The following is a 26,670-nucleotide window of genomic DNA, read 5'->3' as shown; positions in this document are numbered from 1 at the left end:
GTTTATTTTGTTTTTGTGGCGAACGTCTTTTATTGGATTTGAAAGTGATCTGGAAAACTTCTAGTGATGTGTACGGAAAGGTATGTATTTAGTATTATTTAGATAATTATAAAGTCATAGAAAGTTATAGATAATATTAATGAATAGTATTTAAATTGTTTATTTTTTAATGAAATATTGCGTGAAATAATCCCAAAAAACCATATAAGATGTTTAGTGACTCTGTATAATGTAATTTATTTATTTTAGTATTGCGGAATTAGTACTTCTCAAATCTTATAAATAAGCTAAATATTTAGTATTAAGTATCGATCTACTCAAATTATTTAAATTAAATTTGTAATTTGGACCCTGTGAAATAAAGCATGTGACGCCTGCGAGATTACCGTATCAGATTAATAATATTAATTATTGTTTTTATACCATAGTTTGTAAGTTGATGAAAATGTATATTATCGGAGTATAGGAATATATCTCAGATCATAATATGTGGATTTTTTTAATGTTTATCAGCACGATTCCTTGGAGACAACTAAATTTTACTGAATATACATTCATCATAATTCCTGTCACCTAAAGAAATTGCTAGAAATTGTAACTTAAGGAATGAAGGTTGTAAAGTATTGCATTCTTTCAAGCTGTTAAGTCGGTCATAGCATAATGTTATAAAGCCTTCCTTGATCGAAGTGATACGCTTTTTGAGGTTAGAAATTTCTATAACATTAGTATTATATACCGTACTATTAGCTAACCAATACAAAGCACCTAAGACACATTTGTTATTAAATCATTTCTCAATGGTCTGAAATAAATAACTATTATTATTATAAGTTAACACAGTTTTTACATTTAGAACTATTTCGAGATTTCTTAATTCATTCTAATCTTATGTTTTATATCATATAATAAACAATATATGATGTCAATTGTGGGTTGACGTTTACTTATACAAGAATCCCAAAAAATATACCCAATTAAAATTTAAAATGAGTCCATATTTACTACTGGTTTATAAATTATTCATCTTTTAAGAGATATACTTCGTTATTTATAAAATATGTTGACTGGCAGTTTTGTCAGTAAAGTTACGCAAAGGACAACACAGCCATATTGCATGATAATGGATAGTCCATATACCCGTAATACTATTTAGACGTCATAAAGGGTCTTAAGGAAAATATTGTTAATGAAAAAAGAATACTTAGGCGTTGATACGGTTATAATAGTTACGATGTACAAAGAAATTTGCCGTACATAGCGCCAGTCATATAATCATTTAGTATATAGACAGTCCAAGAAACCATGGTGAAATATTTTTTTTTATTATTCAAAAGGAACTTAATATTAAAATACCATTATGGTTTTTAGATGTTTTTATATTGTCCATTCATCACCGTGGCTTTGCGTGTGCCCTTCGCAAAACTCGGTAGAAGCAATCGCTCACTAGATCAGATAAGTTATAAATCGTGTTAAAAAATTGTGAAGTTATAAATGTAATGTGTTTTAATACCAGTAAATTGTAAGCTTAAATAATTAGGAGAAACGTGGCGGTACTCAGAAGCGGATCTTCTAAACAAGAAAGAAAACACAACAAAGCGATAATATGGAAGTTGGACATTTATTTGGATAAATGTTGGCATTGGCCTGAATTATTTTTTCGTATATCCCGTAACATATAATTTAAAGTTATTACCGAAATGAATTTTATAACGAGCAAACTTATATTGGGGGCTTGTCACGCGAGTTTTAAACGAACCAGGCAATTGGACATTACTATCTATCTTTTAGCTTAGTAAATATTATGTAAATACCGATTTTTAATTACAATTTAATATCTCTCTACATCAATAATTAAGAGCAGCGACCGTAGGCTAGGTGTTCGTCCCAACCCCAGTTGCGTTCAAAGGCAGTTTTTGCCGCACACCACCGTTATGTGGAACCAGCTGCCCACTGAAGTATTTCCTAACCAATTCAACATAGGGTCCTTCAAAGTACCAATTCTTAAAAGGCCGGCAACGCACTTGCGAGCCTTCTGGAAATGTGAGTGTCCATGGGCGGCGGACCACTTAGCATCATGGGTAGGACCCATTTATATAAAAAAATCCTTTTATATAAAAAAATGTGTTTTATTAATCTGTGCTATTAGTACAGTTTTCTTTTAGTGAAGGTAGTATAATAGTATTCATTGCATGAGGAATTTAATATCAATATAAATGTCATTTCACAGATTATTTTTGCCATCATTTGGACTTTAATTCAAAATGAAAGACTCGGGTATGAGATAGATTGTATAAAGCGTCGTCAACTCATAGCGGTTTCATTACATTAACGTAATGTAATTACGTATTTCGTATCACCTGTACATTTGGGTGCGACTTCTTTTGTTTGTAAATAAAGGTGAATTTTGAAGGCTTGGCTGATGATATCTTTCTTTACACAACTACATTATTTTTAATTATAATGGTCATAATATAATCTTTTAAAAGTTTTGTATGATTTTGATCATAGGTAATTAAGTAATCAGCCTTATGTATCAGACATTGGTAATATGCGGGTTTAGGATATGTCTGTTTTTTCTTGTTTTGGAAGTTATCCTTCTTTTGGTGCGTTAAGGAAATTGATAAGAGTAATTTTTTTCGATGCGCGCGCACCGTCACTAAAAACCGACACCGTGAAGTTAGCGTAGTCAACATTTTAAGATAGAAAATGTCCAATTTTTTAATTATACAGAAATATTTGAAGTGAAACTTCTTTATCGGCGTTGGAAAAAAAAACCGTCACATTTTTCGGTTTCTCGTCTCATTTTTCCGTCACGCACCATCTTTTTCTTGTCCTTACCACGGTTGATTCGAAGAGATTCGAAGCCATTAATAAAAAAAATATATAATAATGATAACAATTATAGTAAATTATTTGTATTCATTCAAGGCTTTTGTTAAACTTTATTCAACCAATTGCTGTAATGTTACATATAGTAGATCATTTCGATAAAGAAGTTTTACTTCTTACGTGTGCACACATTTTTTGTGATGTTTAAATGAACTTTATTTATCTAGACAATGGTTTATAATAAATATTTCAATGTATTAAATACCGTTTTTCTAATGTTAGTGTAAATAAGAAAAAAGATGAAAACATTAAAAGATTTTTAGATATACAAAGAAGTATAACGTCTAACGCGTGTACATAGTACTTTTTATCAAGCACTAAGCGCCCTATAAATCTGAATCTATTGCATAACCGGGGCGATCTGCATGGTTATTTTACATCCCATCCCATACTAATCATTAAACTAACACTGATAAAAATGCACTTATTTATCAATTTAGATTTTTACTTATATAATTATAATTAGAATATTTTGATACTGTTTGGTTCCAAATCAAAGTATTTTTATAAATTCATAATTATTTTAAAATGTGTTAAATATATAAGTGAAAGTGAATAACACTTTTGTAACGACAATTTAAAATGGCCAACACTGCCTTGGGGCATAATCCTGCATCTCTCATTTGAGGTCGTATGTTCGATCCCCTTCTGTGGACCAATGGGCTTTCTGTCTTTATCTATCTAAGACTCGCTAGTGCGGGACGGAAAATAGTGAGGAAATCGGCATGTCTCAAATCTATAGTCATTGACAAGTGTCATACAGAAGGTCGATTTGTCTATGTTATAAAAACGATCAAAGACGCACGCACTCTCGGGACACGTCCCATTTATGATTGTAGCGCCAATGGATGATCATTATTTATTAAATTTAATTATATTTCTAAGTTTTTATAGTATTTACCTTATTTCATTAATTTGTTTATCATCGTTTAACATTCTAAATAATATGTAATTAAAAGTTTTTTTAACTCAATGCTTATTGTACGTAAATAAGACCGACTCTATATATTGTCTATATACATAATATATTGTAGATAAATTAATCAGTCTAATTGCAATCGATTTAGTTCAGTACTATTTCGTCTCTTCCTGTCAAAGAAAAGAGAAAGAAATTTTTTTCAATTTATTTTCGCGTCTTAAATAAGTTACCACTGGAGATGACAGCTCTAAATCGGGATTTGCGTTAGAACAGATCACTGTAGTTGAAAGAATAATGCTCAATTCGAATCGCGAGTTCCCCGAAAAACAATATTGGAATACGTTAGAAAATTGGAAATTCGAAAGACATAGTCATGTAGTCCTGATGACGACCTGTCCCGAATTAATATCTTATAAATACATTTAGCCCTAACCATTCAGGGCTGTTAGCATAGTTATACTTATAATTATTATACCAGCACTAAAAATATATTATCTTCTAATATATAAAATTCTCCGAAACAGCTCGACTGATTTTTATGAATTTTTTAATACATATTCAGTAAGTCTGAGAATCGGCTACTGTATATCTTTCAATAACCTAAGTGTAACATAACATCTTAAAAGTTTTCATTCCGGAAAACCGAACAGTCTCTGGAGTAATATAACAAAATGTTCCATGTTGGTATGTACAAAAAAGGTAGGCAAAATCACATTAAGAAGATATGAAGTCCACGGGGGCAGCTAGTAGTCCTATAATATTTTCTTTTAAATCTTTCATATCGTAAATTAACAAAATTATCAGTACATTTTTCTAATATCTTGGTGAATGCCAAAACCAATGAATGGATTACACTAATCTTAACAAGGTGGTAGCCGGGCAAAAAATAGCAAGTAAGCCATATCCATGCCATCTAATAAATTTACAACGAATAATTTGGATTTTAAAGAAATATGACCTTATTTGATAATCGCTACACATTGACATAAAAGTGCCACCCAGCCATTGTACAGATAATTTAACATTTGTGATCACACGTCTCAATTCTGATACAAAAACGGATGAAGCAACTCCGGCCTCTATATTGTGTCATTATTACATCGCAAGTAAATTGAATAAGCCACGGACAACACGATCCCGTTCAATGTAATAAGGTATGGAATTTGATAAACTAGTAAATTATAGTTATATGTGAATAATTTATGTCTTTTTGTGTATTAGTTGTTTTAACGAAATAATATCAGAAATATTCGTATTTAGCAAGTGTTTTCCCAATGTATTGTTTACATGTATTTTTATAATTACTTTACTTTAAATAACAATGCTTTAAGTAAATAAATCTTGGTTCAATATCCAGGGAAAAACTGTTCTAATGAAATGTGAATACCGGGAAAAGTATAATTATTATTAATGTTTTAAAAATTATTACAACTTAATACTGGGTTTTCGAGTAAATCTTAATTCATTTACAATTTATATTCATTAGTTGTTTTATTTACAAAAAATAGTTTTTTAACACAAAAACGTTGAAAAAGCTGTAGTTAATAAAATTGTTGACTACTATTTAATATTATAAATGTTTACGTGCGAAATGAATATTATAAATTTAGGATCATCGTGAAATAATGCGTTTACGAACAATATGTCTGTTACGCCTATTGTGTTTTGGATCAACTCCCATTGAATTTTCAGATTTATTTTTAACGTGTTTTTCATCAACAATGGGGAAGATTATAGAGATAAAATGGAATTAGTAAAAACAGATGTTATTCGTATCTGTACAATATTAATATTTATTTAAGTAGTACGAGAAGTACTTTCTACCAGTTGTACGAAAAAACTATTACGTCATTGTTTCTATGTAAGCAATAAGTGCAGAGTATCGCAAGGAAACAGACTCCGCAAAAATTACCGTCTACATTTAACAATTGTCTATGAAACGGATACAGAAATATGGCTGCCCCAAGTAAAGAGACTTCATGTAAATTATTCTATTTACGGATTTTGTAAATAATAGGATTTTCATAATCCCATCATAATCGTTAACTTTCATTTTGAATTTAAAAAAAATAACTAGTTGATCGATCATATCATAAAGTAACCAGTGCTCCTACCGTTAAAGCCTGAACCTCAGGTTTGTATCTATATAGATATATTTACTAGAGATAAACAAATTTCCTAAACTAAACCATTATTAAGTGCCTTGTGAATTTCAGGAAAATGTTTAGAAAAAAATTACCGATTTATTACATTTAGACATAACATTCGGAAGATATCGGATCATTGAATAGTGTTCTAGCAATATTTTTTCCATTTCGGCTAATCCTACAATCGTTCATGCGTAGCGTGTGATAAACTCTCCCTTGTGACTGGATGACGGATCGATTCAGCGATTAGTCACTCGATAAGTTCATGAGAAATGTCTAAATGGTGTTTTATATTGCGTGTATAAACTGTAGTAGCGTCTTTGTTACCTGTCTTCTAGAGTTCTATTCCATGGTCACTTAACATACCTCGTGTTCATTATAAATATAGGTTTTGTGTATACCCTATTATCTAGCATTTTGTGTTTGACTTGTGGAACATCTTTGATCGTTGCGCTAATTTACAAAGAATTGCCTCTTTCTGTCAAACTGTATCTACGCTATGATGGAAAGAGACAGGTGTCAGGACTTTAGTTAAAATAGTGGAATTGGTCTGATTTATCGTGAATGAATAATGTTCATATTATATTATACATTATATAATATATAAAAATAATAAATAAATACAGAATTATTATTAAATGAATAAAATCCAAACTTTGATGACGCAATGATATGAGCTATTACGAACCAAAATAACTACGTAAACCTAAATGATTTGCTTTTAGTCTGTCCCTGTAATTGCTACGAGGTTGTCAGTCTTTTACTATTCATATATTTTAATGTGATGTTAATTGTGTATTTAGGTCCGTTGTCCAAAAATATATCTAAAAAGTACTTGAAATAAGAATACTTAGTCTAGCCATAAATACTGTTACAGTTGAAAATTAACAAAATATTACATTTGTATTTTAGAATCTGTAATTATTATATATTTTTCATTGAGTGATCTCATTTTGGCGCCAATATAATATATATTTTGCGATATTAAAATAGAGTGTACAAGTGTATCAAGATGCTATTCTTGAGAAGGTGGTGAAGCCCCTTAACAACACCATGTTCAATAACCAAGAATGGTCCTTCTAGCAAGACTTGGTGCCGGGTCATAAAGCTCGATCTACGCAGTCTTGGTTGGAAACGAACGTTTCGGACTTCATTACTGCTGAAGACTGGTCGTCGTCTAGACCCGATTTTAATCCGATGGATTATGATTTATGGTTTTAGAGACTTACTGCTACTACGGCTTACTCCAACGCTATGATAATTTGAAGTCCCTAACACAATCCGTCCGATTGGCAGTGAAGAATTTTCCCATAGAAAGAGTGCGTGCTTCTATGGATATCTGGGCTCAACGTTTAAACTCACTTCGAATAAGCTTTTGTATATATAAAGTGTTTTATATTTATGTATTAAACTACAAAACACACTGTAAAAGTATTAAATGTAATTTGCAATAGAAAACATATTTGTTTACTTTGTTTCAGTATTTATGGCTAGACTCTGTATACTAAAAAAAGGACGTGTACTTATGTATATGCGTTAAAAGTTATACTTCTTTGGCGTAATAAGATAAAAATCTTTTCAAAATTTGTTTGTAGAAAAACTACAATAACAACACTAATAACACTAACAATAGAAATACCAAAATGTTGACTATAGTGTGTGTGCGCGAGCATCGTAAAAATTTCAAGTCAGGTGGTTCCTTGCATCCCTTTGATGAATCGTGAAGCAGACTAAGGAACTAAATCCGTCTAGGTAATTTGCGTCTCGTTATAAAATTAAAAGGTAACTTAGAATAATTAGTCCGACTTCAAATACCTGTCAGCATTATTTAGATAACCTTCCTAGGTTTTAATATATACACACACACACACATATATATGTCCCCTACAGCAATGCGCTTATAACTCAAAAGCTACTGGACTGATCTTCGTGAAAATTGGACTAACCCCGCAGTTAGTCACGAGTCAAACCAAAAATAATAAGCATCTTGATATAACTTTAAGTTTCCCAGAAATTGTTGGCCAAGATATAAACATAAATTAAGCAATATGACATTTATTTTACAGAGTTTCAGTAAAAATACATAACTATTGATTATGTATTTAAATTACATCTCTGATTACTACATTTCAACATCTCTAATACCAGTTTACAGGCAAGTAAATTTATCTAGGTCGATACTTGCGATCTGAATTGAACAATCTGAAGATTGCAGCTCGGAATTTATTCTAAGGCTTTAGGGAAATATTTTACATATATTTTGTAAAATGATTCTCGGGAAAATTTAACAACCTTCACTGCCTTAAATAGCTTTTGAATTCCTTAAGATTTTCGGAATTAATGGGAAGTTTCCGATTTAAAATTAATAACTTTTTTATCAAAAACGTTCCGTTCTACGTAAGGCTTTAAGGAGGACAGGAGGTGACTGGAGGCTTCTAATAAGAATTATTACGTTTTGCACAGACTTAAATAGTTAAAAAAACAATAGGTATAAATATTGGCATAGTTCTAAAGTAAAAGTCTACATACCCATTAAACGATTTTATGAATTTGGAATATGAAAAAAATAATTATATATGTAAAGGCGGCAAATACAACTGAAAGAGCGGGGATCAGCTCACACATGAATATTGTAAACAAAAAATATTACCGATGTAGACGGAGCGTATCTCGTGAAACGAGTAACATACCATTCGGGAACTACGTTATTGTAATAATATATGGTACCTTCTAAAAGTAAAATTTAGAGAGAGTCAAAATTTGAAAGATAGGAAAAGTTCCTGGACACGATGGCAGGGCAGTAAAGTCTTATTAAATAAAAAATAAATAAATGAAAAAAGTACAAGTCCACATACCCATTAAACGCTTATATGAATTTTTATGTCCGAAATAATTTGTTTGGTCACGCAATTAACTTTGGGGGTCTAACCAGCAGGTGCAAATAAGTGTAAGAAACAGCTGGTGCAATGGATTAAGTCGGACGTTGAACTCAGATCTATATTGTAGTTAATAGTCTTAATTATTTTATTTAAATATTGCATTTACCGTTATTTTGAACAGTTGTGAGACAAGACACTGCGTGTGACAAAGTATTATACCTTATATAAAACAGAAATAAGTATTTGTAATAAAATTGTTTTTGTTAATTAATACAAACATAATAACCATTACTAGCTCCCTTAATCGCTGAGCCGAAACGCTGTTATTGAAGTACACGCCAAGCAATTTTGTTTTGGCAATTTTTCCTGATACGTCGCGTGATATACGTGCGTGATGGCGTGTTACCGTAGTTTGTATAAACATATACGTAATATGACATGTACATCACGTTTTATTGAAATATTTTTATTTTGCCTTCGAAACTTGGAGTTTAAAATACAACACCAGAATGAGACAGTTAATGATCACATAAAAATTTAAGAACTTAAATAAAAATATATTTTAGAATTAATCTTAATGAGCTAAATACGTAAGGTTTAAAATATTGCTACACTATGATTTACGCTAAAATATTTAATATTAAATAACATAGCTTTGTAAATATAAAAACCCCTTGGTTTTACAGTACTTATTAGAATGAGACCCATTTTGTCACAGCACTGCGTCAAAGATAGAGCTACAGGAAATGAATAGGGCACTTCAAAGCGGCATTTATATTCAACCCCTTGGAGCCTCCTAGTAAGGAAGTGAGCATGAAACTACTGCAAAGATAAAAATATAGTACTGTTTGCGTGTTTAGTCTGTAATTCGAATGACGTAAGATTACAATATACGGTTAAAACAATATAGGAGGTGAAAGGTTGATCGACTTATTAATAAAATACAGAAACGTGTACCGTCCATTGTTCATTTCAAGAAAACTAAAATAGTGCCAAATATACTAAATTAAAATACTTATTTGTAACAAATAATTAGGCAACATACCTAATAAATTATTTAATTAGTTGTAACAAAAAAAGTAGGATGAACATTTTGCTGACGTTCTTAATTAATAAATAGTATATATAATCTTATTTGTATGTTATTGATGATTAAGAAAAAAGATGTACAAACGCATATACAGCTTCTATATTTTTTACTTTCGGGCTCAAACTAAAATTTTGTAGTCAACTGGTTGTTCGATGGTAAAACGTATAAATCAATCAAATCATCAATAAAATCAAATCAAAATCAATCTGATATTCTGAATATGACGGCTGCATTACATGATTAGTATCGTAAACGAGTAAACAAATTCGGTTTTCATGATTGGTTATAATAAGTTTAAATCAACTATAAATAAAAAGATTGGTTGAAGTAATTATTAAAATGATAATTTTATAATATATGTTATTATTTATAAAATTAATTTTTTTAATTAGAAGTTGTATATTTTAAGACTATCTTTATTAGTTACATTTCATAATAATTACGTTATTATGAATTAATTAGAGAACTTCTTTGTTCGTGGATATTTAAAATTCGAATATAATCTATGGATATGCGATGCTCTGTGGTTTATGCCCAACGTTTGTGATTACGTTTTGGCGGGAACAAGATTGACGTGGCATTAATGGTGGTCATATAGATTTTATATTTACCTAGTATGTGATGTTATAATACCTTCAGAGATTTGAATTCCTTTGTTTTCAGTATGTGTACAATAAATTTGCTCTATTCACAGTGGATTTCGTGTGTGTTCCTTCTTGTATATTCTTTATACTTACTCGTAATTACTTTTTATTGAAAATCAAGGTCAAGAAAAGTAGCTTCGATTCCCTTCATACAAACAACTGATACATATTCAAAGGCACAAAAGGCTAGTCAAGAGTGACTTCATTTTGTTTAATCAGGTAATTAAATTAAATTAAATAGTTGTCTCAAAGTATTTAAGTGAAGATAAACATTTTTAAAACAGTTAATAAGCGTTATTTCTTCCTTTGTTTTTTTTCCTACAAAATGAACCATCAGAAATATGTTTAATTTTATTTACAGTATTATGTAATTCTAGATTATACTTATGTAACACGTACTAATGAGTATTAGTGAAATCTAAAGGCTTTTGCAATTATCTTTGTCAAATAAATCGTGACATGAAAATTGGAAGCTTTTTCTCGCCAATATGAGAATATTATTTGCTATTTAATTATCCAAGAAGGTTGATAGGACGCAATTGGCGTACAATAATGAGTATCAGAGTAATTACTTTTGTGTGAAAATGAGCAAATGAAACGAAAATTGAACATAAAATTGTTGCCATTCTGTTCCTTATTTTTGTATAAACTTTATACTAGTTTTATGTGACATTATATTATTTGTTAAAATATTGAAGAAATAAAATAATATTGAATATTGACTGGGAATGTCAAGGACGATGAAGTTTGCAACAAAATAATATCTTGAAGTTACGTAATTACTTTGGTTTACCTAACTTTAAGATTATTTAATAGCATACATTATTCATATTCTTAAGTCATTTTTTTTTCAGATACGAAACAACGGAAGGATGATTATGGGTCATCCATTTCGTGGAGCTAACAGAGCGCTGTTTATATCATTACTACAGTGTTTGATCCTGAGAGGTAACTTTTTAATAACGAAATAAATTTTTCATATTGTCTGTGACTTTGCTTATTGTCAGAGACAAAAGAGTATTTTTTACTTCTGCAAACTAAATTAGCTTAATTTATATTGTGTGTTTTCTATCTATACACTGATATACAATGGACTTTGCTAAAGTGTTTATATGTTCAACCTATGTTTCCAATTTGTATAGTTTTATGACACAAAAATATTAATTCAGCCACGTATTTTAAAGGTCAATTTAATAGGTGACTATGTCTTAGAGGTACCAGGTACTGAAACCTGACTTATTTAAAAACATATGCAATGCTTTTGGGGCTACCTGTTCCAAGTGTAAAACATCTAAGTAGAAAACAGTTTAGCTGAGTTGTTCGGATTAAAAAAAATCCATCCGTATCACCTCGACGTCCGTCATTCCGTTTTTAAAGAAGTTTTTGCCATGCACCGCTACTATGTGGAACCAGCTGTCTATTGAAGTATTTCCGAAACAATTCTACTTAGGGTATTTTAAGACAAGAGCACACCAATTCCTAAAAGGCCGGCAACGCACTTACGAGCCCTCTGGCATTGAGAGGGCGGCAAGACGCATTTAACATCAGATAAGACTCTCCATTAGCCCCGTTCTACAAAAAAAAATCGGAAGTTAAATTCATCCAAAAGTATCATAATATTAAAAAAAATCTTATCTAAATGATGCTTTCTCATAAATCAAAGTTTTGTATGAAGCTCGTGTATTTATTTCATTCCACTTGACTGCTTTTGAATGAACGGCCTCAATAAGGGCAAAAAACTTGGCATCCCTTTGTTTAGGGATGTTATAATGCTTAAGCTGTCTTTTTAAAGTCTCTTTACACGAAAATTATATTTATTACAATATAAATAACTATTAACGGATGTACAGCACGATTATTATTTTCGTATAATAGATATATTTCATATTTGTTTAGTCTTTACTCCACGCCTTTGTTTACGTCGAAAATGAAGAATTGAAAGATTGTCTTCGTTCTTCAATGTTTTACCCTTTTTAAAAAGGTTTTGAAATTATCCCTTTTTATAATTATCAATATTCATTGTCTTAAAAACTTAATATTATTCTCCTCAAATTAATACCATTATGTTTACGGCTTAGCAAACCCATTTTAATTATAAAAACAATATATTAAATTAATTGCAAAATTCTTTGCTATACTTTTATTTACGTTAAACATGTTTTTCAGCATACATATAAGGAATCAAATAAAATGTTTTTATATATTCCAATAGCCAACCCAGATTCAGTCACAGAGATGTCTTCACGCCGATTTCGAGCAGAATACCTTCAAGAGTGGCAAGGGACAGACGCACCTTATTTCGATCCAGGCACGCCAAGAAATATTACCGGATTGGTTGGTCATCCAGTGCGTTTGCTGTGTCGCGTAAAAAACCTACAGAATCGAACTGTAAGTATTTTTATGTGGTATAGAAGTATGGACTATTACGTATCTTAGACTTATATTGTACTTATGGCACAGATTTATTGTATTAAATGTCTGGTCTTGTTTAATTTTTATATTTTATTTTATTAAAGTATTCATACAGCTACTCATTAAACAATATTCATACTATTACATTATACACAAAAGCCAAAAACGGAATACACATTCAAACATAAACATAAAGCACAGTTTTACCTATTTATACAATAAATATAACAAAGTACAAATTCATACTAAATTCTAAATTATAATGTCTAAGATTCATTGATCATTATAATAAATATTTGTTATAAAGGAAGAGTAACAATGCCATTATTAATAAAAGATACCAGAGTTTTTAAAATATTTGTTTAAGCATTCTTTAGTCACATTAAATATATTTACTTCCTGGTAATTTGTGTTATAATCTGAAGGTATATGATACATGGCTGAGTTACGTAAATAGTTTTTATTAGACCGAGGAATCTGGAATAGGTGGATTTGCCTTGTATTGTATGATGAAGGGGTGTGAAAAAGTAAAAGCGACAATAAGTCAGGGCACTCAATTAAACCGTTGCAAATAGCGTGTAAAAACATTAGGTCGTGTTGTTTACGTCTACATTCAAGGGATTCAATACCAAAGTACTTGCAGGAATCTAGGTAGCTACAGTACTTGAGATGTAGTAATAGTTTTAAGTAGCTTCTCTCCGTAAGTATCTACCAACTATCTTCTCGATCGAAGCGATGAAAAGTACTAACACTTTATGACAATAAGAAAAAGTAACGTATATAATAACCTAAGTGTATTCAATAAGTGAAACAGTCCTATAATAATCGTTTAAGAAAACATATGCTTCGATTAAACTTATACAAGACAAAAGAATATTAAATTTATTGTATTAAATAATAGTCATAAATTACTTATTGCATAGTTTCGTACAATTTTAATATTAGATATGATAGGGATTTGACCAATATTTTTGCTATTTTATGTATTAAAAAGTCTTGTCTTAGATTTACGTGAGTAGTATAAATATAGCAGTTAAAATATAAACTATATTAATGATGTAGTTAAATCGTGTTTGATTCAATTTTTTAAATTAAAATAATAGAAAAAACTTGAGAGGTGTTTATGGACACCCGGATGGAACGAAGTTTCGTTCCATTAATTAGTGAAGAAGTTATAATAATATTGTTTTATTATTTTTTATGTTCAAAAAAACCTGTATGTACATTCAACAAAAATAATCGTCGCGACACCACACTGTTCAATGCGAAATAGAAAGACGAAACGAAACTGGCTTGCTTTCTATGAGAGAGAGAGAGACAGACAGATTCTCTCACGCGCACGTTGCACGGCTTACAACTGTAGCAAAAAGTGTCGTTACAACTTATGGTCTTAAGTTTTTCCGTCTAGCCCCCTTTCGCAACGCGCGAATAGGAACTTTGTTCCAATTAATCATTAAAAGTCACTACTATGAAATGGCTATTAAAATGATAATACACTTATTCAGAATCAGATCGTATGGCATATAGAAAACATAACATACATCATCATAATATTTTTAGACAAATATTTCTGCAGTCTAAAAAGATCTAGGGGGAACGGCTGTACTCCCGCCAAGTCGAGCAAAAAAGCGACACGGCCGTCGCATCCCTTCTCAAAGCATTTCAGGCCATTTCGACACCCTTATAACTTCGTCGTAGATAAAATTAGAACCTTTTCCGTTACCATGTCGGCACTCTATGAACACGATATTTTTCAATTTGAACCAGTACTTTAATTATTAAAATTAGTCAAATTTCCTAATTTTTTTGCTCATTCACTGACTGAACGACCGACCTTATTGTTAGTTTAAAATAAATAGATTGACTTGGAAATCACGCATTAAACAGTCTAATTTAACATAATATGTATCTCCATTGTGTTTTCATGCTATGGGCAAGTCAATGTATGTATTGGAAAGTTATATGATTTTTAATAGTAATAAATAAGATGTTTTTAGGTTAGCTTATTACGTAATAGCGGATATACGGATATACGGATTGAATAAATAAACCAACTTAGTATCCATGTAATGGATCTCACAACGCCCTAGGAGTTGCAAGACTTAGTATTTTTAGAAGTTATATTTTTGATGTCATTTACGTCTACTAATGACAATTCACATACAAAACTGACTAGATAACGGGATGGGATACTACTATTTGAAATGGGAAATGAAAATAGCGTCATCACTATTTCTTTTCAGCTCAAATTTCATAAAGTTAAGCCGCGGCTCTAAAGGACTTGTTTGCGTTAAGTGCTGACACCTAAAAATTGTATTTTACTTCGAATGCAATTTTGTTTTAAGCGTCTCAGCCGTTTTAAACAAAATTGTCGCTCTCTGCGATATTCGCAAAGATAATGCAACCCGATATCAAGTATCTACGACATGTTTTTTGTTATAGTACGCCAGTAAAACACAAAAGCAACTAAATGATAAATTATTATTATGTAATTATGAACGTTAAAGAAAGTAAAAGAGACAAAATATAACTAAATCAAATGTTAGGTAAATATCTAATAAAGAAAAGGAACATCTTCCGTCGTACTAAATTTATTGAAATAAATAAAGAAAATTTAAATGTGTTTATAAGAGACACAGAAAATTATTAGTGTAAATTAACCACTTGAGGGCTAGAACGTACGAGCTCAGGGTTGTGAATAAAACACAATTAGCTTGCTTCGAGCTAGCGTAAATTGCCTAAAAGTCTTTCCTAAAACATAAGCAAAGAGTTATTAAGTTACTAATTTATCTATCATCTTTTATTACGTTTAAACCTGCATAACGAGTCTGTTTATTTCCATAACTATAAAATTTAAGACCAGACAAATTGTAGAATTCATAAATATACTCCAATACGCTTTATAGAATAGGATAATCAAACGAAAGTCGTTTGTAGCGAATAAAGTATACTCTGATCTAAGGCTTCAATCAAGATCCATTTATTTTTCTATCAATTTTTATTTTATTAAATATAATAAAGAGTGAAGTATTTATTGAACAAAAGGTTGTTTTCATAACGTTCTTGTACAATGCAATATGTATACGGCTTGCGGTATGGGGGGTTGGCTGGTTCTATGAGTAGCAAAGGGGATTACTAGTGTGAGTCTAGACCCAAATATTGGCCTAGTCTTTATATGGTGAATGCGCAAAGAGCATTTCCTAGTTGGTTACTAACTGTATGCGCATAAAAAAATTATGAATTCGTTCTAATCTTGTTGTGTGGTTGATTAGATTATGCTTGCCAAGGCATCAATTCAAGCAATTATTGTTACTTTAAAATACAAGTTAAGAAACGCATTGGTTCATACAAGGGTTACAGAAACAATTTTTTTATTTGCGTAAATATTTAATTCTTTATATAGAACAAATAGTATTGTCCCTTTAGTGTACTACATGCGTGGGTCATTCAGGGACAAATCTAAATAAATTTTCATATGTTATTCGTTGTAAATGTAATGTTCACTCCACTGAATTTTATTTTACATTATAAAATAGCTGACGCTTTTTATTTGACCTGATATATACTTATACGATGTGATTCGCCATAGACCGTACGAGCAGGAGGAGTCAACACCAATGAATATTTATTTCTAAATGTTTGAGACTAATAGAAGAACGGATAGATAAAAGTGCATTGCCAGGACATAACACACAAGTCTATATTGTACTAAGTTACCTTAAAATAGTACTGTATTCGTTAATATGGTGTTCTCTTTCATTTAAAATACATTTATAATGCCAAAGTCAAAAGATTTTCTGAAGAATAATAACAAACGTCCAGCCTACGAACACGTACATAAAATTGTTCAAAACGTGAAGAGCCTTATTCACTTTATATTTATGATTACCCCCCGAGATAGCGATCGTTCACTGTTAAGTGCGCACTTCGCCATCTCCATTGATAATCCCGATACCTTCAGGATAATGGGATATCTAAAACGCGGGGCTTTATATAAACTTTATTCGCCAGAGCTTTTATTTATTTCAGAATATTGAATTGAAAGTGCGTCCAATTTATTTTAGTCAGTTATAAAGAGTAACAGTAAATAATCAGTAATTAGATAATCATTTATAAAATATCTCAATTTCACTTTTGTTCTTTTTAATAAAATAATTATAAATCACATCAACCAATTCTAGAAAAACATTGGGAAAATTTATGACTAAAAATACTAAAATAGTGTTACCGTGTTCTATACATTGGGTAATCGTGGTCAATACAATAGTGTAATTGTAATTTCTGAAAAGCACTCAAATTGTCCAGTGGTGCAAATAAATTCGGTATACGAAATGTTCTGCTGATACATCTGATGTATTAGGTATAAATTTATATTAGAAGACTAAAGTTTTATCATAATCAATATAAAGTTACCACATAAATTATTACTTTGGTTCATATATTTGCATATTACAACCGTTTTCTTATCGACAAAGTCATTTAATTAATTGTAATTTATTCTCATTAAATTCAACTTGGAAATTTTCTAAGAAAATGTCTATCAATTTATCAAGCGAATAATTTAAAATTATCTAAAGGTTTAAAATTATCAGAAACGTCTTTATTACGACCTAAAAGTACACAGCAAACAGCAATTTATAAAATATGGTTTGTTTGATAGGTTTAAAGATTTTTATGGAACAACGTGAACAGAGGACTGAGATGAACTCAACCTCTTTATCAAACCATTCTAAAGAATTTCATTTATGGCAAGTAATAGCAACTGGTTTACATAGCCACACACTGACAATTTTTGTGTAAAAAACGCTTATTGAGAGAGAAATGGTTCACAGCTCTAACTAAAGGAGCACGAGCGCACAAAACTGAGGCTGAAATTTATAAAAGGACACTTAGATTTACAAATTAGGTATTAGTGGATACGTTTTAAAAACTTGTATGAGCCCTTGCTAATAATCTAATTTATTATTTATTTACATATACTGACACTCACTAAGAAAACACGACATACAAAAATACAATACTTTTTCAATGACGAGTGTACACAACATTAAAATTTACAATTATAAATTCAAAATTCAAAAAATTCAAAATTCTTTATTTGTTCAGATATATATACAATACAATTCAGATAGAGGCCTCCCTAGTAAGTCAGAGACCTGTGACAGGGAAGCTTCGCTCTTCTTTAAATCAACCAACACAATTGGTTTAAAAAATAAAAAAAAAAATAAAAAAAATATATGAATATATTATGATGACTATGTAATGTGTTTGTGAAAGACGAAACAAATGTGTGCGCGTGTTGCATGAAAAGATGGATTAAGGAAAAAAATATATTAGATGATTTAACAATGCTTCTGTTTTGTTGTAGTTAAGTGTACCGAGCCAATGGTTTAAAGTTGTTTTACATTTATGGTATGTAAGATTATGAAAGCTAAGGGTTTTATTTAAACTATTATAGAGATAAGCTGAGCGATTGTTATATTGATTACGTGCAAAGATAGTCTTGCAAATTGTGTAGCTGATTATATTATGTTGGGTCCTTTTTTGAGGTGTGTCTGTTTTATGTGGAGAGGTTGCGTGTCTCCTAAGGACACAACGGAGAATATAGAGCTGGCGTATGGTCAGTAGTTTGCAAGACTTGTACAACTCTTCAGTTGGAAAACTTTTATTTTTTAGTAACATTATTTTTATAATTGCTCTCTGAGCTCTTTCAAGTGCTAGAACTTTGGTTTTCGCACAACCGTGCGAAACGAACGTGTGGGGTACACTGTGATACAGTAGGTGATAACAGATTGAACTAATGCTTTATACACGGTATATATGATGTTTGGTTCCGCTACATGACGTAGATTGCAAAAATCCAGCTTAACCTACGTATCCTTTTTATTACTGCATCAACATGGGCGTGCCAGTTTAGATTTTGGTCAATAATCACACCTAAGTATTTAATCTGTTTCACCCTAAGCAGCGTGTCACAGCCGCAGTCTTCACTACAATTGCAATTTAGTTTGTGTAATTTTATGTTAAGATTGGAGGGGGGTTGGCTCTTATCACGTATAGCAAAAGTTATGAAGTTAGTTTTAGATGGATTAATAGTTAGCTGACTGCTGGTTGTGCGCGTTAAGTTTGTGAAGATCCGCTTCAGCGTTTTTATAAGTTTCCTCCCATGTATCCCCATAAAAAGTTAGTGCCATGTCATCAGCATAACAAGTGATGATACCTTTATTGATTTTGGTATTGCACATTTCATTGACATATATCAAGAACAGCGTTGGCCCTAAAACCGAACCCTGAGGGACGCCGAAAGAAATCGGGTTTTCATTTACGTTACTAATTAAGTTACCTAGCTTAACTCTTTGAGTCCTATCTGTCAGATAGCTGGTCAAGAGGTTGAGAAAGACTCCTCTAATGCCAATATTATCCAGGCGCTTAATCAGAGTTGAAACACAAACAGTATCAAATGCCTTTTTGAGGTCGATAAATAGTGTAAGACACTTTTGTTTCCGGTCAAGGCACAAATCTAGGTAATCAATCAATCAATCAAGGTCTAGGTAATTTATAACGGCTAGGATAGCATCTTCAGTACTACAATTTGACCGAAAACCAAATTGTGTTGGTGAGAGGAGATTGTATTTATTAAGGTAGGATATTATTCTTGAGTTAATAGTTTTTTCTAGGATTTTGGATATAGCTGTTAAGATAGAGATTGGGCGGTAGTTACTGATGTCTTTTTTATCACCACTTTTGAAGATTGGATGGATAATTGAACTCTTAAGAATGGTAGGGAAGACACCGGTTTTATAACATACATTGCATAATTGAGAGATAATAGGAGAAAGTAATGGTGATGCTAGTTTTAAGAAGCGGTTGGAAATATTATCTATTCCAGTTGCACTTTCTGATTTAAGGTTTTTTATTATAGCAGAGATTTCATTGGGTTCAGTGTCAACAATTCCTATTGATGTTAATTGCGTCTTATTGTTAGACTGGAAGTCGAAGTTTCTTGGGGTGGATGGTAGTTCTTTTGCTAATAGTTGACCTATATTTGCAAAATAGTTATTTATATGAGCAAGGGTTGCTTCTATGGTAGGCTTTATTTGCATAAGTTCTAAATTATTGTTTTTTGATTTGTGTAAATTACTTATTTCTTTAATTGCATTCCAGAGGGTTTTAGTATTATTGCTTGGTTTAGATAATAGGTCACGATAATACTTGCGCTTCAGATTTTTGATTAAATTGTTGCAGTAGTTACGATAACGTCTGTATGTTATCTGGAGTATGTCGTTACTAGAGTCTGCTTTGAGTTGAAATTGGAGTTTATTCCTGTGTCTTATGCATTTCAGAACACCGGGTGTAATCCAGGGCTTTAAACAACGCTTGGTTTTTGGGATAGTTTTTATTTTAGTGTTTGCCTCAAGAATCTGTGTAATGATATCAGTCAGTTTTTGCGTTAAATCATTGGGATTATCGATTGTTAATAGATGAGAGAGGTCGGTTTGCGTCAGGGTGGATAGTGCACTTTCATAGTCGGTTATGGTATTATATTTACTAACTTCGGTCGAAGTCGTGTGTTTGGATATGTATAAGAACACAGCTGAGTGGTCAGTTATTGTAGTTTTTAAAACGGCTACTTTTGCTGAAAAACATTTAGGGTCAAGATTAAGCCTAGCATGATCTAGACAGTTTTTGTCTCTGGTTGGTAAGCGGTGTCCTGGAATCAGCCCTAATCCCGAGAGGTGTGTTAGATAGTCAGTACCGTCCAAGTCAGTAGATTCATCTAAAATGTTTACATTAATATCGCCTAGTATTATAATATTTTTAGTCAGGGAGTTATCTTCTAGGTATTTAGTCACTGATTCAGTAAATTTCTTTTTGTTGCTGTTTGTATGTGATCGGTAGATTCCGAGTATGGTTAGGTTTTGTATTTTGATAAGCATGCCAGAAGCTCAAGAAGCATAAATGTTGGAACCATGGCTGCAGCATTATACGCCATTTCATAATTAAGATTATAAAGACACTAGTTAGCACACTTTGTAATTTTAAACCTAAGAGTATTTATACAAATATTTGACGAGTTATGCCAAACCTCATCTATTAAATTGCGTAAATACGCATTTGTTAGTTAAGCTAACCAAAATCCTTACATCGATATCAAATAGTTTATGCAAAATTATAACTCTGTCATATTCAGTGATATTCGTTAAATATTTCACTTAATAATTTGCATATTTTAAACTATGAGGAAACCTTTATATTCAATTTTGTAAAACACCGCTCTAGCAAAACTTCTCTGATGACTTTATTCAACTTCGTCGGGTTTCAGCTATCTCCAAGTTTTCTAACTATATTATTAGTACAGCATATTTCCAAATTTCAACGCCATTTAAATGAATTTAAATCTGTCAAATGTAATACATCACTTTTCACTTTCACTTGGTGTTGTTGTGGTTGCAGCGAGTCTTTTAAAATTGAACTGACTACAACCGATCAACCAATCCTCTAGCTAAAGCAACCAAAAAGATTTTTCATCTTTGGTTAAAGGTTATTTCAATTACGAATATACTTACATAAAGCATGAGTAATTATACCATAAGTTAACGTATTAAATTGTAACGTCGATATAAAATATTTATAAGAAAACTCTTAGAGCAGTGCTCACGCTGAAAATAAATATTATTTTATACAAAATTTTTACACAGCGTATAGTTACTTAAAGACCCCACGATAAAGCCACAGAATAGTCTTCACACATAAAATCTATAATTATATGTCTTACAAAAATATATTCATACTTGGTAGTCCGTGACAAATGCGGCGTCTAGTCGAGTTCGTATTGTGTTTATTCACTTGATTGATAAATAGGTATCCTGGGTGCGTCACCGTGACATCCACCTGCTAACAGTAGGCCGTTACACGTACACATCAGACCAGCGCTTTGAGGCGCAGCACAAGCCGCGCTCCGAAGAATGGGCGCTTCGTATCCGCAGCCCGCAACGTCGCGACTCCGGCCAGTACGAGTGTCAAATTTCTACCACGCCACCCATTGGACATGCTGTTTTTCTGAACATTGTCGGTGAGTTATTAAATTCAATTGTTTCATTTACCTCTACTTTACAGGAATGAACCAAATGTTTAAAATCAATAAAAAAACATCTTCTTAACTATTTAAAAAGAAACGCTCTGTTTAGTTCTTTAAAGAAATACGTATTATCAATTGTTAAAAGGAACACGATACCTCACGTATGAATTATAAATTATCGCTGTGATACTATGGTAATGAACCACAGTGGTGTCCCTTACTAGTTATTATTTAAAAGAAAGATGAGTCTTATCAGTCATGTCAAGGGTTCGCTCAAGCAAGATTGTATATGTATTAAATGATTTTATTGGGACAGATAATTAATTTTCAATAAATTTGTATTTATCTTACTCTAATATAAATATACCTGTTTGTATGCTTTTATAAGAGGCTGGTGATGAATACACCATTATATAATTAATTTATTATTGATGATTTTCCGTAATAGAACCAGAAACTGTAATATCAAGCGGAGCAGAGTTGTTCCTACAGAAAGGATCAACCATAAACTTGACATGTACAGTGAGGCATACTCCAGAACCACCTACATCGATTACTTGGACACATGGAGAACAGGTTTGTTACATCAAACTCTATTGAATTCATCCTATATCCTAACGTTATATAATTTATATCAGAGTAAATATTTTACTATCACTTTAAGATAAGATTCGGTTAGTAAGCTTAAATTAATAACAATAGGAAAATCACGATTTTATTATTTTATTTTTCATCACCGTCAACAATTGCTATTAATAAATGGTAATGCATGTTAACCTACCTGCAACATAGTTATTGAAAGTTATTCCTTATAATTTCAAAACATACAGTACATGTCACCTCGCATTCCGGTAACATTTAATCAAATTGACCTGAAGTCTCAATTGGTAATTACGTATTATTGCACGATAATTGAGTGCTTTGACGAAAACAATCATTACACATAGGAATAGTTAATTCACTTCAATCATAATTATATCGCTTAATTTAGCATGAAGCAGATTAATGTGGAGTTAATATGTTAGATTAATCCGTTAATTTACCCGATTTTAGAAAAGATATTAAATAGTAATCTCGTGGCGCTTATGCCATAATAAGGCTTGCATTCTTGGATATTTTTATAAGCAAGATCAGCCTCGTGTTACCATAGTTAGGATTGTTGACATGTGTGCGATTTCTATCTTTCAAGTCACGCATTTAAATTATAGTTGTAAAACAAGATTTTTCTTTCTGCGAGTATATCGTGAAGAAGCCGATGCCTTAGACCCAAAAACTAAACACGTCTTTTAGATACTTATTCAATAATATTAAACTATAACAAAATAAAACGGATACAGAAATCGTATGCCTCTGATATTATTGTTTCTATGTACATTCTTAAATTAAACAGTTTTATAATGAATTGGAAATGTTTAACAGCAAATATTGTATACGAGAAATTTAGTTGTAGAAGTTAAACACTGAAGCAAATTGTTGAAAATTCAAAACTTATGTTGGTTTCGCAGCTCGAATTGCGGCTTTACACAATAAAATTCAGCACCAAATTAACGCGTTCATTGTAGCTATTTTAAATGACTATTATCTTTTACTTCTAAGCTGAAAATATATGCTAATACATTATGAAATTATTGACATTGGTTACGGTTTTTAATTAGCTTCTAGGACTTCAATTATTATGAGTTGTTTTCGTATGATTTTTTTACAAGTCACTAAAAAGGATTTGTTATGTTATGGATCATATGCCAGTTTCATTTCATTGTTTTTGTACACTAGTAAGTGTTTGCAGATATAAAAATTGGCATAGTCTGAATTTCAACTCATTAGTCGTACATGTCGTCACTTTAAACTCAGTCGATTTTAAACATTTGTAGAAGTATTTTATGATAACCAGGTAACAATATTATTGAAAAAAAAAACACACTTAACCGGCTTGAAGCTATGAACAATATTATGTTATATGGTATATTAATTTAATAATTAATTAATGCTATATTTTAATATACATAAATATAGTACACATTACTTTTTATTATTATAAATATCCTATTACGCTGTACCTCTTGTATCTATCATAATTTAAACGAAATACTAAATTGACAGGTGATCAATTTCGACTCGGCGCGTGGAGGCATATCGCTTGTCACCGAAAAAGGTTTGAAGAGTACAAGCCGGCTCTTAGTTCAACGAGCGAGGGGTTCTGACGCAGGGCTTTACACTTGTGGTCCCAATAATGCTCCGCCTGCTACAACGAGAGTTCATGTCTTATCTGGTAGGTTGTACTTCAAGCAACGAGAAAAAATAAAAAAGTAAATTACTATAAGGCTGTGTTCTATGAAATTGACCGCGATGCAATGTGTTACGCGGATTATGACAGTATGACACTGATTTAGTCTAAAAATTTACAAAACACTATTGTAAACACAATTCAAATAAAATGTGTTATTACTTCCGCATAGTTGAAAATACATTCACGGCGTGCTGCTCAAACATTCTATTAAAATCCGAATTCATAATAACTTTTATTTTTACTATTACTATTCGATTTTACATATTGTTGAAGATAGTGATCGCGTAGTAGTCTTTTCCTATCGCTTTGGCACTTCAATAGGGTAACAATTGTCTATATATTTTTATTGTTTTAATAAAGCTTTTCAATATTTTTTCATTTAACATCATAAAACAGTTATTATTTAACATCTATTATTTCTATAGGTGAACACCCGGCGGCGATGCAACAAGGCTGTGCAACATCGTCATTAGAAATATCAGTGACATTAACATGTATAATACTTATTTTATCCATTAAATTACCTTATATTTTTAGTCTACAATATATCACAACAATCTAGTTAAAACCTATACAAATCAACTCATATGTAAATGTTTCGTACAAGTTCGATAAGATATGTAATAGATATTTTTTAATTGTTAGATTTATATGTTACGTCATAGGAAAAATGCCCGTCATATTATTAGCAGTGAACACAAAAATTAATCACAATCAAACATATATGATATAAGTTATATACATATGTGTGACGACAGTCAGACACAACTTTTTACGCTATAAGACCGTTGCGAAGCAATCGAATAATAAAATTTTGTAAAGGTTAAAGAATAAGAAAGTTAATTTTAACTGACTCCAGTCCCTCTCCAGCCCCACACCTCATACCACAGGTAATACGTTGCAATTTATGCTGATGTGACGTGTCGGTGATGGGAAACATCGTGAGGAGGCAGGTCTCGAAACCAAATATCGATGAAATGTGTCAGACACAAGGCCATGACTTATGTATAAAATCAAATAGAGAAATGGATGCAATCGAAGTCCCACTAACGTAATGGTGAATTCGTGAGTCAGCGCCTAATATGCCTTTCGTATATCAAAAATTATAGGATTTGATCTAAGGGAAAATTTCGACCCTGAACATAACCCTAACGGTGACTATGCCACAGTTTTATTCTTAAGAAACACTCAAAGATGAAAATCTCATAAATTCTATATCAATGAAAAATAAATTTTAAGTCTGTATTAAGTAAACAAGAAACCTGAAAACAATTACAGGCAACTAATTATTCACAGTTTAACAGAATTTAACGAGATCCTTACAGCAAACCGATAAATCACGACCCAATTAAGGGCTGTCACTTAGAAAGCATTACCTCGTGTACAATTAAAATTCATTATTTATTTCAAAGAACGAAATATTCTGATATCAAGCCAAAGTTTGGTTAGAATAAATCGAATTGGTAAATATGATATAGGTGAACACTATGGCGTGTATTGATTGCGTTACATTCTTAACTTAACACTATAATGTTAAGGAGCAAATAGATAGAAAAAATATCCTAAAGTGTACCATTAAGGTTTTGTTTGATTGAATGAATTTTTAATTTTTCACCTTTTCCACCGCCACACCGATTTCCGATGGTTTGTCAAATAAAGTGTTTCTCTTATTTAAGTTTGAAGTTGTACCTCACATCGATTATATAATAATGAAAAATAATATTTATATTGCTTTTTCCAAGTCAAATAAGGAGAATCCTACAAATTGGATATTCAATGGAGAAATGAGGTTCTGGCATTCGTTTGTTTACGTCAGAGATTTGAATACTTACGCATATTGATTGAAATTTATACTAAAAAACTAAATTTAAGAATTGTAAAGAAAGACAAAATAGAGTAATTATTGTAAAAAATACAATTAAAAATTATAGTTATTATTCATAACATATATAGATAATTTAAACTTATGCAATAATAATTGAAAATCTTTTTACAAAAACTAATTTTAATATTAATAAGTGGCTCTTAATTAAGATATTGTTTTGTGATTTAATCACTAAGTCCAACTAAATGTAAATAGTAAAGATGTTATTAATAAATAGTGAATTTTATTTTGAAACCCCTTCAATCACTTTTTTGAGCTTAAGAAGCGTATCAACGGTCTAGCAAAAGAGAAAAATAATCAGTAAGAAAGGTTTAATATTAAAAAATTTAATAAATTGCTTGTGCTTGTGTAATCTCCTCGTTACATGGCGACTTCATAAAATCGTAATTGGTTTAACATAGAGCTAAACGATCTACAAAGTAAAAATAAAATGAGTTGC

The 26,670-nt window shown here is 31.1% G+C and overlaps 1 protein-coding gene across 1 annotated transcript; it reads left to right on the top strand.

Annotated features, from left to right (window-relative positions):
* On the top strand, positions 1-26,212 carry LOC123717523 (igLON family member 5-like). Its single transcript, XM_045673565.1, has 7 exons — positions 1-80; positions 11,423-11,516; positions 12,781-12,956; positions 21,843-22,053; positions 22,508-22,635; positions 24,160-24,328; positions 24,772-26,212. Exons 2-7 carry the CDS (start codon positions 11,441-11,443, stop codon positions 24,906-24,908), a joined length of 897 nt encoding a protein of 298 aa, XP_045529521.1. The 5' UTR covers positions 1-80; positions 11,423-11,440; the 3' UTR covers positions 24,909-26,212.
* The last annotated feature ends 458 nt before the right edge of the window (positions 26,213-26,670 follow it).

Source organism: Pieris brassicae, chromosome 12, assembly GCF_905147105.1.
Source record: "Pieris brassicae chromosome 12, ilPieBrab1.1, whole genome shotgun sequence".
NCBI classification, from domain to species: domain Eukaryota; kingdom Metazoa; phylum Arthropoda; class Insecta; order Lepidoptera; family Pieridae; genus Pieris; species Pieris brassicae.
Note: the sequence above shows the minus strand (reverse complement) of the source record. Positions and strands in the feature narration are given on the sequence as shown.

Coding starts and splice junctions, on each gene's coding strand:
- LOC123717523 (XM_045673565.1), top strand. CDS start 11,441: ATGATTATGGGTCATCCATTTCGTGGAGCTAACAGAGCGCTGTTTATA. Junction 12,957..21,842: donor AAAACCTACAGAATCGAACT/GTAAGTATTTTT, acceptor ATTGATAAATAG/GTATCCTGGGTGCGTCACCG. Junction 22,054..22,507: donor TGTTTTTCTGAACATTGTCG/GTGAGTTATTAA, acceptor TTTCCGTAATAG/AACCAGAAACTGTAATATCA.